General features: G+C 40.1%; 1 protein-coding gene across 1 annotated transcript in view; it reads right to left on the reverse strand.

The window, feature by feature from the left end:
• Positions 1–7164: 7164 nt before the first annotated feature.
• The window catches only part of Plek (pleckstrin), a 30569-nt gene continuing 14126 nt past the window's right edge, over positions 7165–23607 (reverse strand). Inside the window, exons 4-9 of the mRNA XM_015479580.2 lie at positions 21998–22089; positions 18425–18609; positions 16742–16846; positions 11431–11514; positions 10543–10612; positions 7165–8930 (exon numbers count right to left, since the gene is read on the reverse strand). Of these exons, the coding sequence (XP_015335066.1) occupies positions 8794–8930; positions 10543–10612; positions 11431–11514; positions 16742–16846; positions 18425–18609; positions 21998–22089 (673 nt within the window). The 3' untranslated portion in view covers positions 7165–8793. The remainder of the gene's footprint in view (positions 8931–10542; positions 10613–11430; positions 11515–16741; positions 16847–18424; positions 18610–21997; positions 22090–23607) is intronic.

Raw genomic sequence — 23607 nt, forward strand, 5'->3', positions numbered from 1 at the left:
GTCTACTACACTTCAACTGTTTTACCCAAAGAATTTCCCCCTAATTTTCTACTGGTCTTTTGAGTTCTTCAGCCTTTTTAGATCTTTCAGATGGGGGAAGAGCTAGAAACCTCAGAACTCGTTTTTGGCCACCCCTTAGCATGTGTCACATTGCAATGTGGGTGTACTTGACAGCTACTTTTGGTTCTGGTCCTTTTGAGAGCTTCAGCAGATCAGAGACAAAAATAATCTTACTTTATTACCTTGTTGAACAACCATACATTGAACATCCATGCTATTGTCTGTCATCTTCCTTATATTATTTCATTTAATCTCAGGTTACTGGTGCAAGGTAGGTGTCAGTATCTTTATATTATAGTTGTGTGTGCAAGGCTCAGAGAGATTCAACTGATTTGCTTATATGAGCTAGGAACTTCCTTCCATAATAGGGGTAGAAAAATCCAGAATCATTAGACTTATTCATTTCAGGGAATTGGTCTTCTGTTAGAGATACCTTGTTCCGAGGAACTATAGACACCTTCATCTTTATGTGAGCTCACCAGTTCCCACACCAGTGGCACATCATTCTAGCCTTTCTTGGCAAACTTGTTCAGCTGCCTGGATTTACATACCTCACAGAGTCTATTTCCTGTGTCATTCAGAGGGGACTTCTCCAATTATAAAAAACTTCAGACTAAACAAAACCCAACTAATCAGAACTCTAAAAAGTAATAGGAATTTATTTCCATATTCTGATTTTGAAATAAAGAGGCAAGCCACAACAATGCAGGCCAACATGAGAGACTTGAGGATGCAAACAACTTCCTCGTGGTGTCTTGACTTTGCCCTGAGGCAGCCCACTTGCTCCCACATTCTCTCATTTCCTCTGTTCTCCCTATACCATTAGAAACATCGTCTCCCAGATAGCAAGCTCCTCAGTCAACAAAGAGAATCTCAGACAGCTTCATATGGCTCTTTTTTTTTCAGACTCAAAAATGTATCAAAATTTAATGTATCAAAATGTCATAGGTAAAATCAAGAAGAAAACAACAACTTTGGAGAAACACTGACAAAGAGTGAATGTCTTCTTCGCTATTGTTTTAACTATTTATATGTGACAATAGAATGCATTTTGACACATCATACATAAATGGAGTATAGCTTCTCATTCTTCTGATTGTACATGATATAAAATCACACAGGTCGTGTAATCATATATAAACATAGGATAATAATGTTCCATTCACTCTACTGTCTTTTCCACCTCCACACCTCTTTCCCTCCCTTCACTCCCCTTTGCCTAGTCCAAAGTACCTCTATTCTTTCCTAGCCCCACCCCTTTATTGTGAATTAGCATTCACATATCAGAGAAAACATTCAGCCTTTGGTTCTTTGGGATTGGCTTATTTTACTTAGCATTATATTCTCCAGCTCCATCCATTTACCTGCAATTGCCATAATTTCATTCTTCTTTAGGGCTGAGTAGTATACTCAGTTGTGTATATATACTACATTTTCTTTATACATTTCTCTGTTGAAGGGCATCTAGATTGGTTCCATATTTTAGCTATTGTGAATTGAGATGCTATAAACATTGACGTGGCTGTTTCACTATAGCATGTTGATTTTAAGTCCTTTGGGTATAAGCCAAGGAGGAAGAGAGCTGGGTCAAATGGTGGTTCCATTCCAAGTTTCCTGAATAATCTCCATACCACTTTCCATAGTTATTGCACCAATTTACAGTGCCACCAGAAATACATGAGTGTACCTTTTCCCCTTTTCCCCCACATCCTCACCAACATTTATTGTTGCTTGTATTCTTGATAATTGACATTCTGACTGGAGCAAGATGAAATCTTAGAGTGGTTTTGATTTGCATTTCTCTAATTGCTGGAAATGTTGACTTTGTTTTTTTCATATATTTGTCGACCAATTGTATTTCTTCTTCCTTGAAGTATCTGTTCAGTTCCTTCGCCCACTCATTGATTGGGTTATTTGGGTGTTTGTTTTTTTTGGTTTTGGTTTTGGTTTTGGTTTTTGGCGTTGGGTTTTTGAGCTCTTTTTATATCCTGGAGATTAATGCTCTATCTGAGGTGCCTGTGGTAAAAATTTTCTCCCATTACACGGGCTCTCTGTGTTCTTGACTGTTTCCTTTGCTGTTCCATTTATTGATTCTTGATTTTACTTCTTGAGCTTTATGAGTCTTGTTAAGGAAGTCAGATCCTAAGCCAACATAGTGAAGATTTGGGCCTCCTTTTTCTTCTGTTAGGTGCAGGGTTTCTGTTCTAATGCTTAAGTCTTTGATCCAATTTGAGTTGAGTTTTGTGCATGGTGAGAGATAGGGGTTTAATTTCATTTTGCTATATATGGACTTCCAGTTTTCCCAGCACCATTTGTTGAAGAGGCTATCTTTTCTCCAATGAGTGTTTATGGAGACTTTGTCTAGTTTAAGATAATTGTATTTATGTGAATTTGTCTCTGAATCTTCTATTCTGTACCATTAGTCTACATGTCTGTTTTGGTGCCAATACCATGCCATATTATGCCATACTATGGCTCTGTAGTATAGTTTAAGGTCTGGTGTTGTGATGCCTCCTGCTTCACTCTTTTTGCTTAAGATTGCTTTGGCTATTCTTCATCCCTTATTTTTCCAAATGAATATCATGATTGCTTTTTCTAGTTCTATGAAAAATGTCATTGGGATTTTAAAGGGACAGGTCTTTAGAAGGCAGGAACCTGGCCTTAAGACTTTAGGGAGATTGTCAAGCTGAAGATTTTTATCTTAGGAACATGTCTGCTTAATATTCAAACAATGATAAATCTCAGTTAACCTAAACATAACATTCCTAAAGCATCTTGGGGTAATACAGATTTTACTCTCAGATGCTGCTCACCTCACTTAGACATTAGAGATGGTGCTTTAAATCCTGCAGACTTCTCCTGGACCAGCTCCCCAAGAACATAGCAGGGATCTTGGCAAAGTGAGTCAAGGGCCAATACACTGCAAAGCACTAGGGTCTGCCAAACCCCAGATACATAGCCTCCTACTTGCAAAGTGTAACTGACATGCAATAAATTGCATATATTTAAAGTGTATGCTGTGGCAAGTTTTGACATACCTCTTTCCCTGTGAAACCATTGCCAGAATCCAGATAAATGAACCAATGCATGCTTCTCAAAACTTTCCTCTTTCCTTTGTAATTTTTTCCACACATTCCTCTTGGTCCTCCTCCCCATCCTCAGGCATCCACTCATCTGTTTTCTGTCACCATAGATTAGTGCATAATTTTTAGAATTTTATATGAGTAGAATTAACTAGTATGTACTCTTTAATATCTGGCTTTTTCCACTTAGTATAGTTATTTTGAGATTCATCCATATTGCAGATAACAATGGTTCACTTTATTTCTTAATATTTTATTGTATGAATACACACAATTGGTTTCTCTACTGACCTTTTGTTGGATATTAGGGTCACTTCCTGGTTTGGGCTATTACAAATAAAGCTATGACAAACAATCATGTATGAGTCTGGTATCTGGTATGGACATATGCTTTCATTTCTCTTGGACATACAGCTGCAAGTGGAGTACATGTGTATGTCTGGCTTTTTAAGTAACTGTCAAGTTGTTCTCCAAAGTGGTTGTACCATTTTACTTTCCCACCAACAGTATATGAGAGTTTCTATATCCCCATACCTTTATTGACAATTGGCACAGTCAATCTTTATAACTTTGGACATTCTAATAAATATGGGGTGAAATCTCATTGTAGTTTTAATTTGCATTTCCCTTTTTGAGCATCTTTTCATGTGTTTATTTGCCATCTATATATCTTTGGTAAAGTTCCCCCCCTTTTAAATTATGTTCTTTGTTTTTTTATTTTTGGCAAAATATGATTTTTGATCATACAATAGGTTGTTCCTGTGTATGTACTCTGTGCTCATCATCAGTGGAATTGGATTTTTTAAAAAAGTTTTAGGTATATATACAAGTGCACAAATATACATACCCCCAAAATGTTTTGTTACATAATCATAGAGAATACAATCCCCATAAACCTCAAAACCAATATCAGCAGGGCAGAACTACTTGCTTGGCTGTATCTAACGCTAGAGGTTTCCCTTTAAGCAAAGAAAAGCTTAAAACCCAGTGTCATGATGGACTGTGGTGTAACAGGAAATATTGTTGCAGCTGATAGGATAGGACACATGGGCACAGTAAACTGCAGCTTCTCAAGGCAACAAGATAGCGAAAAGGTGGTAAGAACCAAGTACATCCATGACAGAGCAGAATGCTTAAATGAACACCCAGAAGCCAGGCAGACCAGGTTTTAAATTTCCTTCAACTCCTGGCTCAGGGTTCTTAGGAAAGTTGTTTAACCTTGTTTTCTTTATTTCCAAAATGCAGATAAAGCTTCCTCATTGATTGTTATACAAATTAAGTAAGAAAATCAAATTGTGTGATATGTAGCAAAGTTCCTGGCACTTGTAGTCAGCTCTAATTAAACTCTGGTATTATGAAGAGGAAGTTCAACAAGAAGGTTAAGAACATGAATTATGAATTTGAGACCAGCCAAACTTGGCTAAAACACTGATTATGAAAATTCCTAGCTGTGTTAACTTGAATTTCAAATTGCCATTTCACCGTGCCACAATTTCCTTTGTGCCACAATTTTCCAATAGGGATAATGTGGTATATCATAGGATTGTTTTGAACACTGAATTCTTATTTGCAAACTACCTAGAATGGTGATAGCAAACAGAAAGTGTTTGCTATTAGAGCTGCAGTTATCTTCCCAAGCTCCAGTTGGTATATCAAGACCTACTTACTATAACTAGTAATTGTTTTGTTCTAATAGCTATTTATAGAGCACCTCCTATGCGTAAGCATTGAACTAGTTGTTAGGAAAGACCAAAAAAAACTGTAAAGCACGGACACCTTTATGACCAAAGAACACATCTCTAAAACAGAAAACATGGTTGATGATGACAGCCAACATGGTATATGGCTGTCATGGGAATGTCCCCCAAAAGTCCATGTGATAAATGCTTTGTCCTCAGTGTGTCTCTGTCGGGAGGTGGTGGAAACTTTAAGAGGTAGGGTCTAGTGGGAGGTCTTCCGGTCATTGAAGTGTGACCTTGAAAGAGCCCCCTCCTTTCCCTCTTTTTTTGCTTCCTAGCCATGAGGTGAATAGCTATGTTCTGCTATGTGCTCCCTGCTATTATATGCTCCCTCACCACAGGCCCCAAAGCAACAGGGCCCACTAATTACAGACTGAAACGTCTAAAACTGTGAGCCAAAACCTTTTTTCTATATAAGTTGATCATCTCAAGGATTTGCTACAGTAAGAGATACTTAGAGATGTTGCAAATGTACTCAGTCATAGACCAAGGATTTGAACCCAGGTTCCAAGCTCCAGGACTACCAGATTCCCCACCATATCAAAGGACCTCCCCAAAAACATCTGTGAGCATTCTCCGCTTGAAACTTACCACAACTTAAATAAAGTAGCAAATGTGGTATCATAAAAGTTGTCTCCTCCCATCCTCTTTTCTCTCCTCCAGTGACATCTAAATTTTATTTTCTCTTTGCTCTGAAACTGGGCCAAAAACCACTGAGGGCTATAATTTCACACTGTTTATTTTTTAAAGCAGACTAAATTAACTTTCTCAGAACTTTCTTTTCTCACTACCCTTTCTTCCACAACATCTCTTAATATACAGGCACAGTTTTGAAGCTTTTTATTCAGAACATAAAATCCAATATATAAAAAAATACTTTTGTGATTTTCTTTTTACCCTACAGGTTTTGAGGGATATCTACATCAGGCTTCACACAAAACCCAGAGGAAATGATGTTGATCCTCTGTTTAACTTTCTTTAATGGCTACCAGCTACAGTTGAAAAACCATTTATCTTAATCTAAGCAAGTTCCTCATTCTATTCTTGAAAGCCATTCTCTGTGGTAGAATTTAAACGTGTGTGTGTGTGTGTGTGTGTGTGTGTGTTTACAAGAGAAATTCAGCATCTGTCCTTAAATCACTAGTATGTTCTATACCTATGTGTAAGATCCTCACCTAACATGTCTCCTTCTTTTTCTTCTGAAGGGTGTTAATTTTTTCCAATAGGATACTTTGTTTTCTGACTTAGTCTCAGTCACACAAAGCAAGAAGATATTAACCTCCCTTTTTTTTTCTTTTTCTTTCTCCTTCCCCCACCCCAGGGGTTTGAACTCAGGATACTTTGCCCCTTAGCTATATCTCCAACCCCCACTCCATTTTTTTTTTTTAAACAGGGTCTCACTAAATTGCCCAGGCTAACCTTGAACTTGCAATCCTTCTGCCTTAGCCGGATTTGCTGGAATAATAGGCATGTGCCACCACATCTGTCTTAATCTCCTTTCTTAATCCTTCCACAGTAAATTCTTAAACAATCTGTTTTCTTATCATTCTAAACTGGAACCCCAAATCAAAGCTGGACACCTTTTCTTTCTGGCTTTAGATGTTCTTCAAATGAAATTGACAGTTTGTTCATTCCTTTTTCCACGTCACTGAAGGTACTATCTATCACACCAGGGCTTAGACCCTTGTGGATTAGCCCATTGTAGCATGTAATAGGATCTGAGCTTTGTAAATCAAAGAAGTTCTAACATATCATCTATATCTGTTCTCTATATATGTCCACTTTGTCAAGGGACACTTTCTTCCCACCAGGAAGAACCAATACCTATGTTAGGAAGACTTAGTGATGCTGTGAATGCCCACAGGTCATAGTATACAAATATACAATTGTGTAATGCAAGTCCTAGGGAGCATTTGTCACCTAGACCAAACCATCCAGTTCAACCATACATAGCATCTCTTCAGTTAGAAACTCTTTTTCCATTAAGGAAAATTTTTTTTCTTAATGTAAATACTTGAAGGATTCATTTGCTTGCCTGAACGTTATAATCAAGATGGTATATGTTAAAAATCAGTGATACAGTCTGTCCATGTATTTTCCGTTCTCTAAGTCCTATCTTCACTTTTGGTCTATTCTTGCCAAAACAAGAGACTGACAATTTATTTAAAAACCATAAGATCATGGAAATGATCTTAGAGCTAAAAGAGGGTTATTATTACTCAGTAAATGAAAATGAGTTATAGAAAAGGAGAATGGTTAATAAGAAGCAAAACAGAGTCATGACACCCAAAAGTCAGATTTATTTCAAAACATAATGCTGACTCCATAATAATAAATACGTTTAACACTGAAAGTAGAAAAAACTATTGTGCATATTCTATGAAGACACGGTGCTAAAGAATTAGAGAAAAAGGTAGCCCTTCACCTCTAGGCCACTGATAAAACAATCTGGGAGAGGTGCACAATCACATGGATAAGGCAGGGGAATTGAGGGAGGGCAAGAGAGGAATTTATCAAATCATGAAGAATTTTCTACTTGCCTTTCCTTCCTGGAGCCATAAAATTAAAAACCTAGAGTTGGAAAACTATGAACTACACCTTCACACACATACCTGGTTGTATAGGTGCTGTCTTTCTCAATTTGGGAGATGGTTAACTATTTAGAGATCAGAATGAAAAACTAAACTGGTTTCCATTTCGTCCTAGGTCAGATTACTCTGACTAATGACAGGGCCATGAAGCCCTCAGAGCCCATCAGAGCAGCTACTGCTTGTGTTTAAGGCTCAAGCACAGCAATCATGAACTGGAGAACTGAAGGCACTACACAATGGTGACAGGCACCACCACAAGCTCTGAGGGTCCAAGTCCTTTCAGAGCTGACTATTACATGCCACCATCTACTCAGCTAGCCCGGGGTCCAGCTCCTCCACTCTCTACAGATGGGGGCACATTAGCCCGGCTGCTGCTCAGGCCTCACTCTTACAGGGAACCCACCTGCCCTTTTTCCCCCCACTAACCCTCAAAAGAAATTCATATATTTGGGCCCCCTCTAATTACAATAAGTAGTAGAGAAATGCTCCAGAAAGGAACACTAGGAGACTTCCTTCAGATCAGACTCAAATGGGAGTAGAATAGACCTGTGTGTGGCCTCAGGGCCTGGAAAGGACCCTCAGCTGCTTCTGACTGCCTCAGGTCTTTCTCTCTGAAGATAAAACCTCCCAAATGGTAAAAGCAATATAAGACTTAATCCTAAAATCCACCACTGCTCTCAGGAAGTGTTGGGGAAGGGAAGGAAGAAAGAAGCGTGCTCTCCTTCATTCTGTGACATGCTCTCATGGGCAAAAATAAGTGGAAGACAGCTAAAGAAAATGAAGAGGTCAGTGCCTAGTCCTCTCAGTACAAATTGGCAACAGTTTTGAAGGGAAGGGCTGTCAGGTTCTGGCTCATCTCAAGACCACTGGAGGCCAAGACTCAGTCCAGGAAGGACACCAGCAGGATAACTAGAGGTACTTTCACTCTCATGGGGATTAAAATCACAGGGCATTGCTTTTGTTGTTATTGCTGTTGTTTGTTTTTGTTATTTTGTTTTGTTTTTTAAGCTAGGGAGGACTTCAGACACCTTAGTTTATCTCCATCATTTTTCCAAAGAGGCCCTGAAGCCTGGAAAGGTTAAACAGTCTACCCAGGACACACAGCTTGTCATATGACTCGGGGGACATGGAGTGGGACAGCGGCTGCAGGGAGAGAGGCAGTGCAGGTGAACATCATGCAGCACATGGCTAGCTACATTCTGGCAAAAACTTCCCACCCCTGACCCTTTCCAGTAGAATTGTCACAGAAGTGGACAGGTCCTGGACCAAGCTTATACAAGGGCTTCTCTCTGGAGGGCATGAGGACTTGCAGACATGTCTTCATTTCCCAGTCCGCGAGGCCACCTGGATGGCTTTGATCCACTCTGTGCGTTCCTTGGGGGTGGCGGCTTGCAAGAAATAATGAACTTCATCAGCCGTGATGATCTCGAAAAGGTTCTCTTCATCACTCTTCCTGCCTGTGAGGAGAGAGAAAATGGCAGCTCACACACGAGCACCAGAAAGTCACCTGACCTGCCCTCCTGCTCACAGGTCATGAAATACTTTTTTAAAAAATCCCCAGGAAAGTATGTGGTTTTCAAACATATAAACATTGTATGATTATGTATATTTATACATAAGTATATATGTTGTATTCATATGGATGGGTACATAGTATGATCCTATATGTATGTGTATATTTGTAAGAAACAAGTAAAATACTCAAGGAGAAACATTTTATTTCATAGTTTGTAAGTAAAATTTTCACCTTTGCATTCCAATAATATTTCACAAATAATTTCTTTTTTGAGACGGGGGTGGGGGGGCGGCGGGGGCCAGGGATTGAACTCAGGGGCACTCAACCACTGAGCCATATCCTCAGACCTATTTTGTATTTTATTAAGAGACGGGGTCTCACTGAGATGCTTAGCACCTCATCACTGCTGAGGTTGACTTTAAACTTGCCATCCTCCTGTCTCAGCCTCCCAAACTGCTGGGATTACAGGCATGTGCCATCACACCTGGCAATAATTTCTAATGGTATCTAATGACTGATTTTTTTCTGCTTATAATATAAATCATGAGCTGATGGTCTCATATATATGTATGTGTGTGTGTGTGTGTGTGTGTGTATATATATATATATATTATATATATATGTATACACACACACATATGTATATATATGCATACACATTTGTATATACATATATGTTTATACATGCATATGAAAACAAAACCAATCCTACCATCAATATTTTACATACAGTTTGAACTGATTTTTGTCAAGGGTTAAGTTAGAGCCACTTAAAACATTCATCTCAAATTAAAAAGCCACATGATCCTCTCCAAAACTAAAGCATCGCTCTAGGTGGCAGAGAGATGGCAGACCTAGGGTAGTAAAAATCTGGGCTTTTGTTGATATGGTTTTCCTGTCACCTTTATAACATCGTAAACCCAAAATGGCAAAATAAAATCAGGGTTGGGCTATCCAAACCACATCGCCCAGTGATTCCATTTGTCCATTACACCTCAGAAGTCAATGCACAGCCACATAACTATCCATATGTCCAGCATAAGCTTGTACCTGAAACTTATCCTGTGTACCCCTCGTTTTGAGAGGAAGCACTAAGATTCACCATACTGGGGTGGTTCACTGAGGGTCATGTGGCTGAATGAGTAGCATAGACCTAATAGTAACCCAGGTGCTCCATCCACTCACCACAATTCTTGTTGCATAAATGCTCCTTTTGTTGTGGGGAATTTCCTGATCTGGATAAGTAAAAAATTTCCTTTAAGGAATGTCATCATATCAGGTGCTAATAAGCTCTCTATCTAAGCCAATTTGGAAGTGATGTATTTTCTCAGCATTGCTCAAGGACTTATAGACATTCACAAAGACACTCCAGTTCCTCAGGTCTGGAAAGCAGGGGCAGCTCAGGGAAAAGAATAGCTCTTGGTTTCTCTAAGGTTTTCAGACAGCAAGTTCATGCACGCTTATGCCTGATTGATTGATTGATTATGTTGGTACCAGATGTACAGGAGTGCAGAGTCTAAGGAGACACATCTCTCACAGAAATCCATTCTTACCATCTGGATTGCTCTCCACTGAAGTCACCACACAACCTCTCAAGTGAACTGCTCCCAGGGGATCTTCCCCCTAGAGGAAAGAGAAGTCATTCATCCATACACTGTATGGATACATCTTATTTTAATGGTGCAAAATTCTCATAGACTCACTCTGGTAAGTATTAGGAGATTAAAATAAATAATAGCAGAAGGACCTTAAAGGAAATTCATTCCAGATCCTCCATTCTCCACTTTCAATGGAGCCAGGGAGGTTTCATGAGAATATGCAAGTCAAGCTGGACTTCAACTCTGGAGGAAAGTGGCAGAAGTGGAGATGCTGAGGTCCCCATGCCCCTCTAAAGAAAAGATGCATGTTTACTGCACCTGACACAGTAGTATCACCTTCCAGGAGCAGATCAAAGAGCCCTGCACCATAAACAAAGACCAAGGACTCAACCCTAACATGGGTTTTTACTCTCCAGAGTTGGCTCATTTTATTGAGGAAAAAGCTCTCTTCAACAATCAACAGCCTGAATTGCAGGAATTAAATAATGCATTCATCCAAGTTGGCCTGGGAGAGGAATTATCACTTTTTTGCAGAGTGTTGGACTGATTGAGTTTCCCCAAAAATATTAGATTAGGGCAAACAAAAAATTACATTGAGCTAACCAAATAAATTAAAATACAGTGATATTATATTCCATCCCTCAGTTTATACTGGCCTTTAAGGCATCGGGATTCAGATCATTGCAGTGTGAGTAGGTAGGAAAAGGTAAAGGAAGATGGGTGAAAAAAAGTGGGAGGGTGAAAAGAAAATGGAAATATGAACAACACAGAGAATCAGAAGCCCAGCCCATAAATGGAGTGGAGGTTTCCATTTGAATGGGTTTATTGACCACAGAATCTCACCCCAGCAGGGTCATAGTAGTGCAGGTAGGCAGGGTCTTCTCGCAGAACAAATTTTCTCACTTTCCAGTTTTTCCTCCTATGCCCCTAAATCCAGGAACAACAAAAGAAAAGAAATGATGAGTTCCTAGCATCACTCGATATGTTCAGTGCCTAGGTCATAAGTCTTTTCTGAATTGGATAAAAGAAAAAAGATGATGAAACATTAACTTTAAGAGAACAAGGCCCTGACCCAGGACATTCTCAGGGGATAGCACTGAGGCCAATTAATAACTTGTTGTTATTATATTAAATGGATGAACTAGATTATTTCCAAGCTTGGTTTGCAGTTTCATTATCACGTAAAGCGATGCTGTGTACTATATGCTATATTTGGCAATGCCAGGGATATTAGCAGTTTAAGATGTGGGCCTGCTCTTCAAAGAGTTTATGAATTATGTGGAAATATAAAATAGCAAAGCCCAAATCAAATAATTTGTATAGATAATGGATTTGAAAGGAATTAAGTGAGGAATATGTAATTAGGGGCTTTGGATGTCAAGCAAAGCCTCATAAAGGGCTGGACTTGTCTGTGTGGGACACACAGGATTTAGATGGATATAAAGATTATTGACAACACACACACACAAAAAAAAAAAAAAGCAAAAACAAAAACGGGAGGAAATGCACAGGGCATGAGCAGAAGCTGATGAATGAGACCAGTCTGGCTAAGATGCACTGTGCATGAGGAGTAGCAGAAGCAAAGCTGGAAAAGTCACAGACCTTAGTCAAAATAAAATGACTTTTGAAAAGGAAGATGGGAGATAATTACTAAGACTTTTGAGTAGGGAAAAGATTACAATTTGGGGAAAATTAATATGGTGACAAAGTATAGAATGGACCAGCTAGATAGAATAAAGGAAAGCCAGGTAGAAGATAAGAATGTAAAAATGAGGTCATTAGGGAATGATTGCAATAATCCAGGCACAAAATTATTAGGAACTAACTTTAGGTAGCAGCAATAGCCATGGAAATGAATTTGGCTATAATAGACATAATAAAAACAGATTAAAACTTGGTCTTCCTCAGTAGAATTAAACCCTTGGCATCACCTAGTCTGAATTTTAAGAACAGGAACTTTCTCTTTGTTCCCCAGTGCCCACCATAGTTTCTGGCACATGGAAACTGCTCCATCTCTCTTTGTAATGGCCATTAAAGAGCAAGTTTAATGATCACAGTCAACCTGATTCTGTGATTTTTCCACAGAAAATTCAAAGGATTTAAATACCTCCAGAAGCCTAAAATGGTTTTAAATTAGAAGATAACATACTGTCTACCCAAAATGAAGAATAATCTAAAGTACCACATATCAACAGGCATATATATAGACGGATTTTCCAACATTTTTCATTTTGCTGATGTACAAAACAATGAATAATGTGTGGTTTTAGCAGACAGAGCCTCCTTCATAAAATCAGGTCAGAGGAATTTAAAGGGCACTTTCAAGAAGGGATCTAAGTTTTACGGCCAAGAATTTGGTTTAAAAAAAAAAAAAAAAAAAAACCTCATTCCCAAAGAATCTTTTACTTGCCTGAAGGGATAGAGCCAGGAACCCTACAGAGTCACATGGAAGGGCAGGAAATAGTTCTGTCTGCTATATCATCATTGGCATTTGCAATGCAGCAGCTTCTAAAAGTATGGATTCCTACTTTTTCCCTTAAGTAACTCATCCATGAGATATAAACACTACAGTTGCCACCCCACACCATTTCCTCTTCATCTGCACACCCTCATGTCATGCTGTCTTACGAAATTACTGAGTGATCACCAGGTCATGAGCTGATGGAAGAGGAAGGTAACAGGAAAGAGGAAGGTGAAACCAGCCTTCCCTGACTAGTCACCTCATTCCCTTGAAGTCCTCACTGACATCAGTGCTGTATATTGCAGAGTTTGCTGTAATTGGGGGTGTCTGGTCATCTTTCATTTTAGGAGTGTTTCCTGAGGGATTTTAAGTAAGGTACGCAGGCCTGAGCTTTCCAACAATTGTTGTTAAACTTGTCAAAGTCATCTAATTATATTCAATTGAATTTACTTCACAAGTGTTTACTGCCAATCACGGACCAAGAAGGACACTGAACTTCACAGTAGAAACAAGACGCACGTATAACACATCATCCTTTCCTTCAAAGAATCTGGTTGGGAATTAAACAACTACATATTTCATTCATTGTTTTAACAGAAGAAATTATACAAGAAGGGATTATACTGAATCTAATCCACAACCATTTACCCTCAAACTTTCTCCATTTGCAAAGTAGAATTATTTCCTCTGAGGTGAAAGTGGGACACAGTCTTCCAGTTGGACAAAGCTATTTCCCACCTCTGAAGTGTGGAGCACAGTTCCTTTTTCATGACAATCCTGGTGGGCAGGTTAGCCTTGGCTAGCTCCCAGCAAGGGATATAAAAGTACTTTACTTTTTGAGGAACTAAAAAAAAATTTTTTTAATTCCCTCAAGTGATTCTGACATGAACCACAGTTACTAACCACTGAGGCTAAGAGGTTGGAAACATTAAAGAAAAATGCCAATTCAAATAGAAGAGGTCTTTGGTTTTCTCCCTACTCTGCCCCACAGAAAACAATTTGGAAGAAAGAATAGTGTAAAAGAACCAAATTCCTGAATGCACACAGATTCCTGTTTTCTCTAAGTAGAAATGAAGTTTATAGAATGACATTTTAAATAGTTGTATTTTGAAAATAGAATAAATTATCTTTTAAGACTAAAAAGGCTAGCTCATTGGTTCTCAGCACTGGCTACACATCAGAATCACTTGGAAGCTACAAAATTCCAAAGACTGATTTGATCAGCCAGGGTACAGTTTTTACAGCTCTCCAACTGTCAAATTTGTTTATCAACTGGGCTAGCTACAACTAAATTGTACCTATCAAAGGTTTGGTAAAGAAAGGTAAAGAAAACACACATATAAGTTTACTACAGTTGCCACCCCACACCATTTCCTCATAGTCCCTATCATCTTCAAAACACATTCAGGTACCTATTCCTTAACCAATTTTTGACTATTCATCCATCTCCTACTGGGTGCTTTGCCTAGATATGGCTCCAGTTCAGCCCAGATGTTTATATACCTTCTTGCTTAGCTTTTTAAGAACTCCTCTGAAGATTAGGGCCTGGGGCTGGTCATGTAGCTCAGTGGTAGAAAGCTTGCCTAGCATACATGAAGCCCTTGGTTCAAAAAGGAAGTTCCCTCCAAGTTACTCCTGTCTTAACAGTCATCTTCCAGCATCTGAAATCAAAGAGCCTGGAACCTAAGAATGTTTTCTAGAATCAATGAGGAAGCCAACGAGGGGCAAACTATGAGTCTTTCCTATGGTCCTGCCCCCACTGCCTTTCCTTTAATTTAGTCAAGTTGTTTACCTTGTCATAAAAGATATTAGAATAGGACATGAATTCTTTCTAAATCCTTGCTGTATATTTCTTAGGACCTGGTTCTTTTAAAACTTGGAGCTAAGACAAGTTTTCAATACTAATGTTTTACTTCCCCAGGATAATTCAAAATCCTCCTTATTACCTAATCTCAACAAAGCCAATGAGACTTATATTTTAAAATAAAAATATATACTCTGTTTTGGTTCTTTTCTCCTTGTTCATTCCATTAACCACTAACACAAAGGACTATAATATGAAGTAAAATCTCTTAGTCTCATGGAACCTATAGGTAGTACACAGAAATTTCTTTACATCAACCAGGCTTTCTCCATTATGAGTTGTGCTTGCATTTATTCATTCATTCATTCATTCTCATTAGTTATACAAGACAGCTCTTCAATTCATTGTACACAAATGAAGCACAATTTTTCAGTTCTCTGGTCATACATAAAGTATGGTCATACCATTCATGCAATCATATGAGTACCTAAGGTAATGATGTCTGTTTCATTCCACCATTTTTTCTACCCCCAGACCCCTCCCCAGTTTGGCCCATCCAAAGTTCCTTCACTCATCCTATGCCCCCCCATTATGGATTAGCATCCACTTATCCTAGAAAACATTCAGCCTTTGTCTTTGGGGGATTGGTTTACTTTGCTTAGCATGATATTCTCTAACTCCACCCATTTACCTACAAATGCCATAATTTTATCCTCTCTTAATGCTGAGTAATATTCCATTGTGTATATGTACTACACTCATATATTGCTGGTGGGACTGCAAATTGGTTCAGCCTATCTGGAAAGCAGTATGGAGATTCCTTAGAAAACTTGGAATGGAACCACCATTTGACTATCCCACTCCTTAGTCGATTCCCAAAGGACTTAAAAACAGCATACTACAGTGACGCAGCCACCTCAATGTTTATAGGCCCAGTTCACAATAGCCGAACTGTGGAACCAACCTAGATGCCCTTCAATAGATGAATGGATAAAGAAACTGGATGGTGCTATTAATACAGCTCACAGTACAGCCAGAAAGACAAGACTTTGGTCCTCTGAAGTGGCCTGGGCTTCTTTGCCACCCTATGCTAGTATCAGTTCATTTCACCCTGAATATTCCCACGTCTTCCTGCTACTTATCCCTCTGCTAAGTGCTGGCTCTGGCTTCCTCGTTCACCCCCAGCCCTTCTATTCTCCTACCTCGAAGCATCATGTGCCTTGGTCCCTAAAAACTGACTAGAGATATTCAGCTCACCCCAGTCCTTTCCTCCCAGATTGATGATGTCCTATATTTGTAGACACCTGGTAACTGCATATAACTTCCCTCCAGGGCTATGTCCAGGCCCTCAGACTAGATTTGACCTTTGCCTGCTGTTTCTGTGGAGTTGGCCTTGGGCTTGTTCTAGTTTTTGGTTTCACCATGCTTACACACAATCTAGAATGGTACTCCTTGCCCACAAAGTGCCTAATGTTCTTACCTGGGTGTGGCCTATACCTATCTCCTGGTGACTTTGAAAGGAAGAAGAGAGGCAAAATGGCAGTACTTCAGCATAAAACATCTTTGCCTTTTGGATGACATCTCTTAGCCAATTTATTTCCTCCAGAAAGAAAGGGGAAATATTTTCTTAAAACTTTTTCTCCCTGTGATGTTGATAAAGGAGATCTTTTTCTATTGTAGGGGTGTCTTGTGCCCTGCCTGCCTCGGTCTTCCCAATCTAATGCCACTTTGATCATCGACTTAGCTAATCCTCTCACTTTTATTCTCTGGATTTCATTTTCTGGTTCAGTATTGGTCAAATAAACTAAATGCCATTGAGTCGTTTAGGGAAAACTTTGGGGGAAATTGCTAAGGGGAAAGGCTAGGAGGAAATAGGGGTGGCCACTCACCTGCTTCAGTAAACATCCCTGCTTGATAATCACCCCTCTGAATTCTTCTTTCAGAATCACATCATCATCACTGGAATTCTCTTCACAGAAGAACCCACTGTCTGGCTATTGGGAAAACAATCAGCAAAATGACTTCACCAGTTTTAGGCATATTGCTCTGTGCACCATGCCCACCTCCCTCTCCCTTCCAGCTAGTGAGACAGGCTCCTCCTCTTCCTTCCAGCTACCGGGCATATCCCCATCTGAACTTTAAAGGCTGTTCTTGGTTAGCTAGTCTCCTCTCCTCCATTTTCTTGCTTCTACATGCTATTCCTTTCTCAGCTCCCCTTAAATGTGATCTTGACAACATCCTTTCATTTTCTAAGATTCCCCAAGTATATTCTTTTTTTAAAATTTTTTTAGTTGTAGATGAACACAATATTTTTATTTTTATTTTTTTATGTGGTGCTGAGGTTTGAACCCAGGGCCTCATGCGTGGGAGGCAAGCATTCTACCACTGAGCTACAACCCCAGCCCCCCCCCCAAGCTATATTCTATCTCCATCTTCCTCACCTTGTGTATTTCTATCTTTGAAGCCTCCTTTTCCTGGGACCTCATAGCCACATCCTTGAAACCAGGGTGACTGACATTAAAACACTTTACAACACTATCTTCCTCAGGACCTTTACCACTCAACCCCTTCTCCAACTTTAAGAACAACAAAGAGCAAGGGTCCAGCACCAACCCCTCACATCAAGAGGGCATCGGTAACAAATTGCTCAGTGATAAGTCATACAGAGGAGCAGTCACTGTGATGGGTATTTTTAGGATCCTGCATTTAAATAGCTATAAATAATAAAAAGTTTGAAGAAAAAAAATAATGACAGAGAAACTTCCTCTAAAGTGAAATGAAACTCTATTTGGGATGTTCACTTCATTTTTGAAAGAAGAATGGTTCTCTTAAGTAGTTTCCTAACTTCTATATTCTGATCCAAAATAGAAACAAAACTGCAAAAATTCCCCCAGAAATCCACAGTTGCCAGAATTATCACACAGCCCAAGATTGGGTCCCCATTGTGTAATACAGCATTTCCCAATCTGCAATAAGCAGACTAGGTGTGGGTAGTACACAACGTGTAGGATGTGACATGCATAGATACACTGTGTATGAAGAGTCACCTATTTTAATGTATATTTGAAAATAAAATTACAACCAGCTCTGTGATTTTTGTACATCTGTGCCTGCATTTTCTTTTCTTTTCTGCTCTATCTCCTTTGTCTAGGAAAGGGCTTGCTATGTAGGACAGCCTAATAAATTTGTATAAGTAAATTATTGCTTAGTATAAGAATGAAAAGAGTAGAGTTAAAAAAGTCAGTTTAAAGAAAACTATTCAAGTAGTCCACCATTTCCTTTAAACTGTTTCGCTTGGATGGGGCAGCGCTGTGGAGTGAACAGCTGTCAAGTCTGGGTCTTGCTGGTGTATTAGAAGCTTCGTGGGCCTCAACGCTGCATGGCTTGGGGGCTTGGAGTAGTTCCTTTTTCTCCCCGGTTGACCTCACCCTCCCCCCCCCACCCCAGCTAACAGCTCTCTGTAGGTCTGGGCACTTTCTTTGGCATATGTGGCTAAGAACTGAAATCAACAGAGACTCTGCCCTGGGCAGTCCCCCAATGAGAAGAATAGATCAGTAGCTTTTCTCACTTACAAAGTAGTAGAAGGCATCCGGGTTGTCCAGGAAAGGGTTCTCAGCAATCCCATCCGCTGCATTCTTGGACAGGTCTCCAGCAGGCTGCAGATAGCCTTCATTGAGCAGTGATGAGGCAATCATGAGGCCTTCCTGGCGATTCCGAATAGATTTGTTGGATACCAACCAGTCGATGACACAGCTACCTAGAGAGGACCAATAGAGGGAATGTTAATCCTCCTCAAAGAGCAAGCCACTGACCATCACTCTTGCACTGGCTCCAGAACACCTGCATGTCCAACTTGTCTCATCCTCCCTGCTATTCCAAGAAGGAAAAAATAAAATTAGTGAGATAGAGACCTGAAAACAAAAAGAATCATGTAAGAAGTTTTTTAAAATGTCTGCATGCTGTGTAAGAAGCAACATCTGCATCAGAGAAATCATTTTTCCTAACCCACTCATTTCTTTCATTAATTAACATTTATTGAGCGTCTAGTAGATCAAGCACCTAATAGGTACTCTGAGGTATTGGGCAGATTCACTTAGGGAATCTAAAAGAGAGAGATGCGTGAGAAGTATTAGAACCCAGAAAGTCAATACTGCAGATCTACTGAGTCACATCTGAAGGTGTGGAAGGGGCAGGGGAAGGAGGAGGGGACTGCCATGCACTGTCCGGGAAAATATTCATAGAGAAATTGACACTGGGCTGAGACCTAAAAAAAGCAGTAGGTGTTTGAAAACATGTAAGACAGGGCTGAGAGGGTTCAGCACAGGCTGAGGAGCAGGAGGTGCGAAGATTCACACAGGCTGCAGCTGCCCCAGCAGTGGGGGCGGAGGCAGGAGGAGGAGTGGTGAGACCAGGCAAAAGGAGAGGAGGAGAAGGAAGATGCAAGATAAGTGGGGAGGGGGGATAGTAGGAGATAGGAAAGGCAGCAGAATACAACAGTCACTAATATGGCATTATGTAAAAATTGTGATTGTGTAACTGATGTGATTCTGCAATTTGTATTTGGGGTAAAAATGGGAGTTCATAACTCACTTGAATCAAATGTATGAAAGATGATATGTCATGAGTTTTGTAATGTTTTGAACAACAACAACAAAAAAAAGATAAGTGGGAAGAACTTTGATGGCATGTTAAGTCATTTGGCACTAAGGAGCCATTGCAAGTTTTTAAGCAGCAAATATCATCATGATGGGATGTGTGTCCTAAATTAAAATTTGATGACCTTATTTGTTTATCATCACACCTCTTGCCGTTTGACTTGTTTACAGACTCTAACACCTCTGCAGGATCTTGCAGGTCCCTCAAGAAGTCATTTAACCAACCTTTTACCTCAAGAGAGGATAACAAGGGGAATAAAATGAAATTGACCCAAGAGCTAGATTATTAACAGGTGAAAGTAAAGCGCTGCATCCATAACAATGCATTCTTTATAGATGACAATGACAGAGCCCATTTAACCCTGCCAGGCCTGGGTCATCCAAGCAAGGGCATTGGGGTGTGCCACACGTGCAACAGCAGTGAGAGCTTTCGGTAAGGAAGCCTTCTGTGAATTTCATATATGAGAAGTTTAGTCCACTTTTTCTAGAAGGATAAATTAATTAATACTGAATCTCTGCTTTTAATCCCTGCAGCAACCCTATAAAAGAGGTAGGGTAGTAATTACAGACCTTATTTGAAGGATGAGAGAATTTAGACTCCGAGAGTTTAAGTGTCCTTAGGCCTAGGTTGCCCAATGCTGGGCCTTCACATTTTATGCTTGTTCAGCTAGGCATGCTGAAGCCTGAAAGATAAGCTCAGTCTAGTGTCCCCGTCACCTGATATTCAAGGTCCTTTATCACACATCAGCACATCTGGGTCCCAGTCTCTGCCTCAGTCTTCATCTCCCAGCTGAGACTACTTGACTTCCTTGAAGCCTCTACCCATGGAAATTTCTAGAACCCACCATGAACTTCAATGGAAAAGACGTAAAAAGTGGTAGCCCAATACCCTGGAACTCAGGAACACATAAACACAAGAAATGAGTGTCAGCTGGATCTTGTGACCAGATCTACATTGGAACCTCTTCCTGTTGCCTTTGCCCTTTGCTCTGAAGACCTGACCACAGTCCTGTAGAGTTAGGTCGCTGCCTTGCTCTTGTCAGTTTCCCTCACCAACAACCACAGCTAGGTATCTTGGTCTCAAATCTCATCCTTTACTTGTCTGATGCTAACGGGCTGCTGCCTGAACTTCCTGAGACTCATCCCCTGATACTACAACTCACATTCTTCCCCTTCTCCTTCCTGACCCTGACCTGGACCACTGTCATAGATTATCTGTTGAGCTGGGCACAGTGGCACATGCATGTAATCCCAGCGATTTGGAAGGCTGAGGCAAGAGGATCACGAGTTCAAAGGCAGACTCAGCAATTTAGCAAGGCCCTAAGCAACCTAGTGAGACCCTGTCTCTAAATAAATTATTTTTTAAAAGGGCCGGGGAGATGTGGCTCGGTGTTTAAGTGCCCCTAGGTTCAATCCCCAGTACCAAAAAAAAAAAAAAAGATTATCTGTTGATCTTATACCTCAGATTCAATATCTCTTATATTTTCTCAGAATTTACTTCCTTTGATGCCTCTTGTCACCATAAGTAACCATGCCTGGTATCTGATAAATCTAGTCCAAAACTATAAATCTCATTTTGTTCCCCATAATGAACCATCTGCCCTACCGGGCAGGTCAATTTCTTTTTCTTAGATACATATTGTGCATCTCTGCCCAATAACTTTGTTCCCACTGTCCTTTGCCAAGCCTCCTCATCAGGCATCCTCCTCATGAATGATACCCATATTTCAGGGTCAAAGTTAGGTACCACCTCCTATTCACCCCCAACAACCCTCTGAACTCTTTCTCTTTGCTGAACTCACTTAGGCAGACATGTGACTTCCTCAGTCATAATAGTCACTTGAGTGCTTGCTCCACTAGCACCTGCTGTGTGGCAGACAATGTTCTACACACAGAACAGCAAGCCTATAAAGTACATAGGCTATGACACCTACATTTTATAAGGAAAGTGAGGCACAGAGAGGCTAAGTTATTGGCCTGAGCTTTTATAGCTAGTAAGTTAAAGACCCAGGAGGATTTGAACCAAGGTAGTCTGGTTCCAATGAACATGTTTCAATCACTACATCATACTACCTAAGTTCATAACATCTAAAACCCTACCCTGTGCAGCCTCTGACATCCTAAGATTACCACTTAACTCTGACATTATATGTCTCCACCCCTGTTTATCATAATAAAATATGCATCTTATTTAACTGAGTATGTACTGCTAACAATTATATAATGCCATTTATTGGGGGAGAAATATCCTTTAATTGATGCAGCTAGAACTTCTGAAACATTACCTTGTACAAAGACGTTTTTTCCACCCTTCTTTCTGATTCCACATGGGGGAAAGTCAATTCTTATGTTCACCACTCTGCATTTAGTGACACTGTTCACTCCCCATGCTCCAGGCCCCCACCAGACACATAGAGCAGAGGGACAGCAAAAGGAGAACTCCCTATTACCTCCCTTGTCACCGCATTTCAGGCATGCACATCCTTTTACCTGTGAAACAGTGGTTAAAAACCTTCTTGTCCTTTTCTAGATTCAGCTCTTTTATTCCTCTTTCAGTGTCTCTCATGGACAAATATAAGGCACTGCAAAGAGATCAAAAACAGATGGTGAGAAGGGAACATTTCAGAATAGTGGGTTCTCTCTGGGAGTTGCCACCCTGGAGAGGCTGGCCATGAGCACAAGCTTCCCTTGCCACTTTGAGTAACCCCTGAACCTATCTCTCCACCAGACCGTAAGAGAAATATTCATATTTACATAATTCTGTGGCCTGCAGAGCATTTAGCAAAATGCACTAGAAAAATACATAATGTTTCTAAAATTCATTAAGCTCTTTTTAAATTTAATTCCTGGTGCCTGAGGTGGAAAATTGCCCTGAGTTAGGTTCCAAAGATTAAAGGTTTCGAGGGCCAATTTTTCACTCACATTGTAGATCTTTGAGATCCCTGGAATATCCCCCCAAAAGGCTCATGAGTTAAAGGCTTAGTTCGCAGCTTGGTCCTATTGAGAGGTGGAGGACACTAAGGAGGTGGGGCCTTGTGAGAGGTCTTTCAGTCTTTGGGGACATGCCCTCAAAGGGGACTGTGGTACCCCAGACTCTCTCTCTCTTTTACAACCTGTCAATGAGGTGAATGTTTTCACTATACCATGCACTCCTGCCTGATGTACCACTATCACCAAAGGCCTAAAAGCAAAATGGATCCAACTGACCATTGACTAAAACATCCAAAACTATGAGCCAAAATGAACCTTTTCTCTTTGTAAGTTGATTATCTCAGGTATATATTACAATAATGAAAAGCTGATTAACACAGTCCCCCAATTATTTAAAGATCTTCAAGAGACCATGTTGTAGACTTTTGTCTTGAAGAAACCACACATTTCCACTAAGCTTATTTTTTATTCTAAAAATGATGAGATAAGGCAAAATAGAAGTTCTCACTTTTCTTGTCCTTGGAACAATAAGCCAAAAATAGCCTTATCAGAGAATCTAAGGCACAACACAGGCCCACTTTCTTGTATATTGTGGCTCCATGTAGTTTGAGCATCATTTCCTCCCTGACATCACTCAGGAATGTGATCACCTGATGTCCCCAACCAGCAGCTGCAGCCAAAGCCAGGTGTCTCCTCTTGGGTCTTTCAACAAAAATCTCCCATGGTGAGGGAAGCTGCTGAGTCTTACTAAGCTCAATGCCCAAACATTTTACTCCTGTGACAGGAGTCTTGTGTTAATCATGCAGCTGTGTCCTCTCTTAGATGTGTCCCATCTCTTACCCACTCCTTGTGAAGAGAATTCTTGTTGGACATTTTAAGCAGCTAACTTGATATTCCTCCCAACAGGGTTCCTGTTTCAGAGTATGCTCAATTGAAAAGCAAAACTACCAGAAAGAAAGATATTCCTGCCAGGTGAGGTGGCACATGCCTGTAATCCCAGCAGCTCAGGACACTGAGGCAGGAGAATCACAAGTTGAAAGCCAGCCTCAGGAAAAGTGAGGTACTAAGCAATTCAGTGAGACCCTGTTTCTAAACAAAATAGGGCTGGGGATGTGGCTTTGTGGTCGAGTGCCCCTGAGTTCAATCTCTGGTACTCAAAAAAAAAAAAA

The sequence above is a fragment of the Marmota marmota genome, unplaced genomic scaffold (genome assembly GCF_001458135.2).
Source record: "Marmota marmota marmota unplaced genomic scaffold, marMar, whole genome shotgun sequence".
NCBI lineage: Eukaryota > Metazoa > Chordata > Mammalia > Rodentia > Sciuridae > Marmota > Marmota marmota.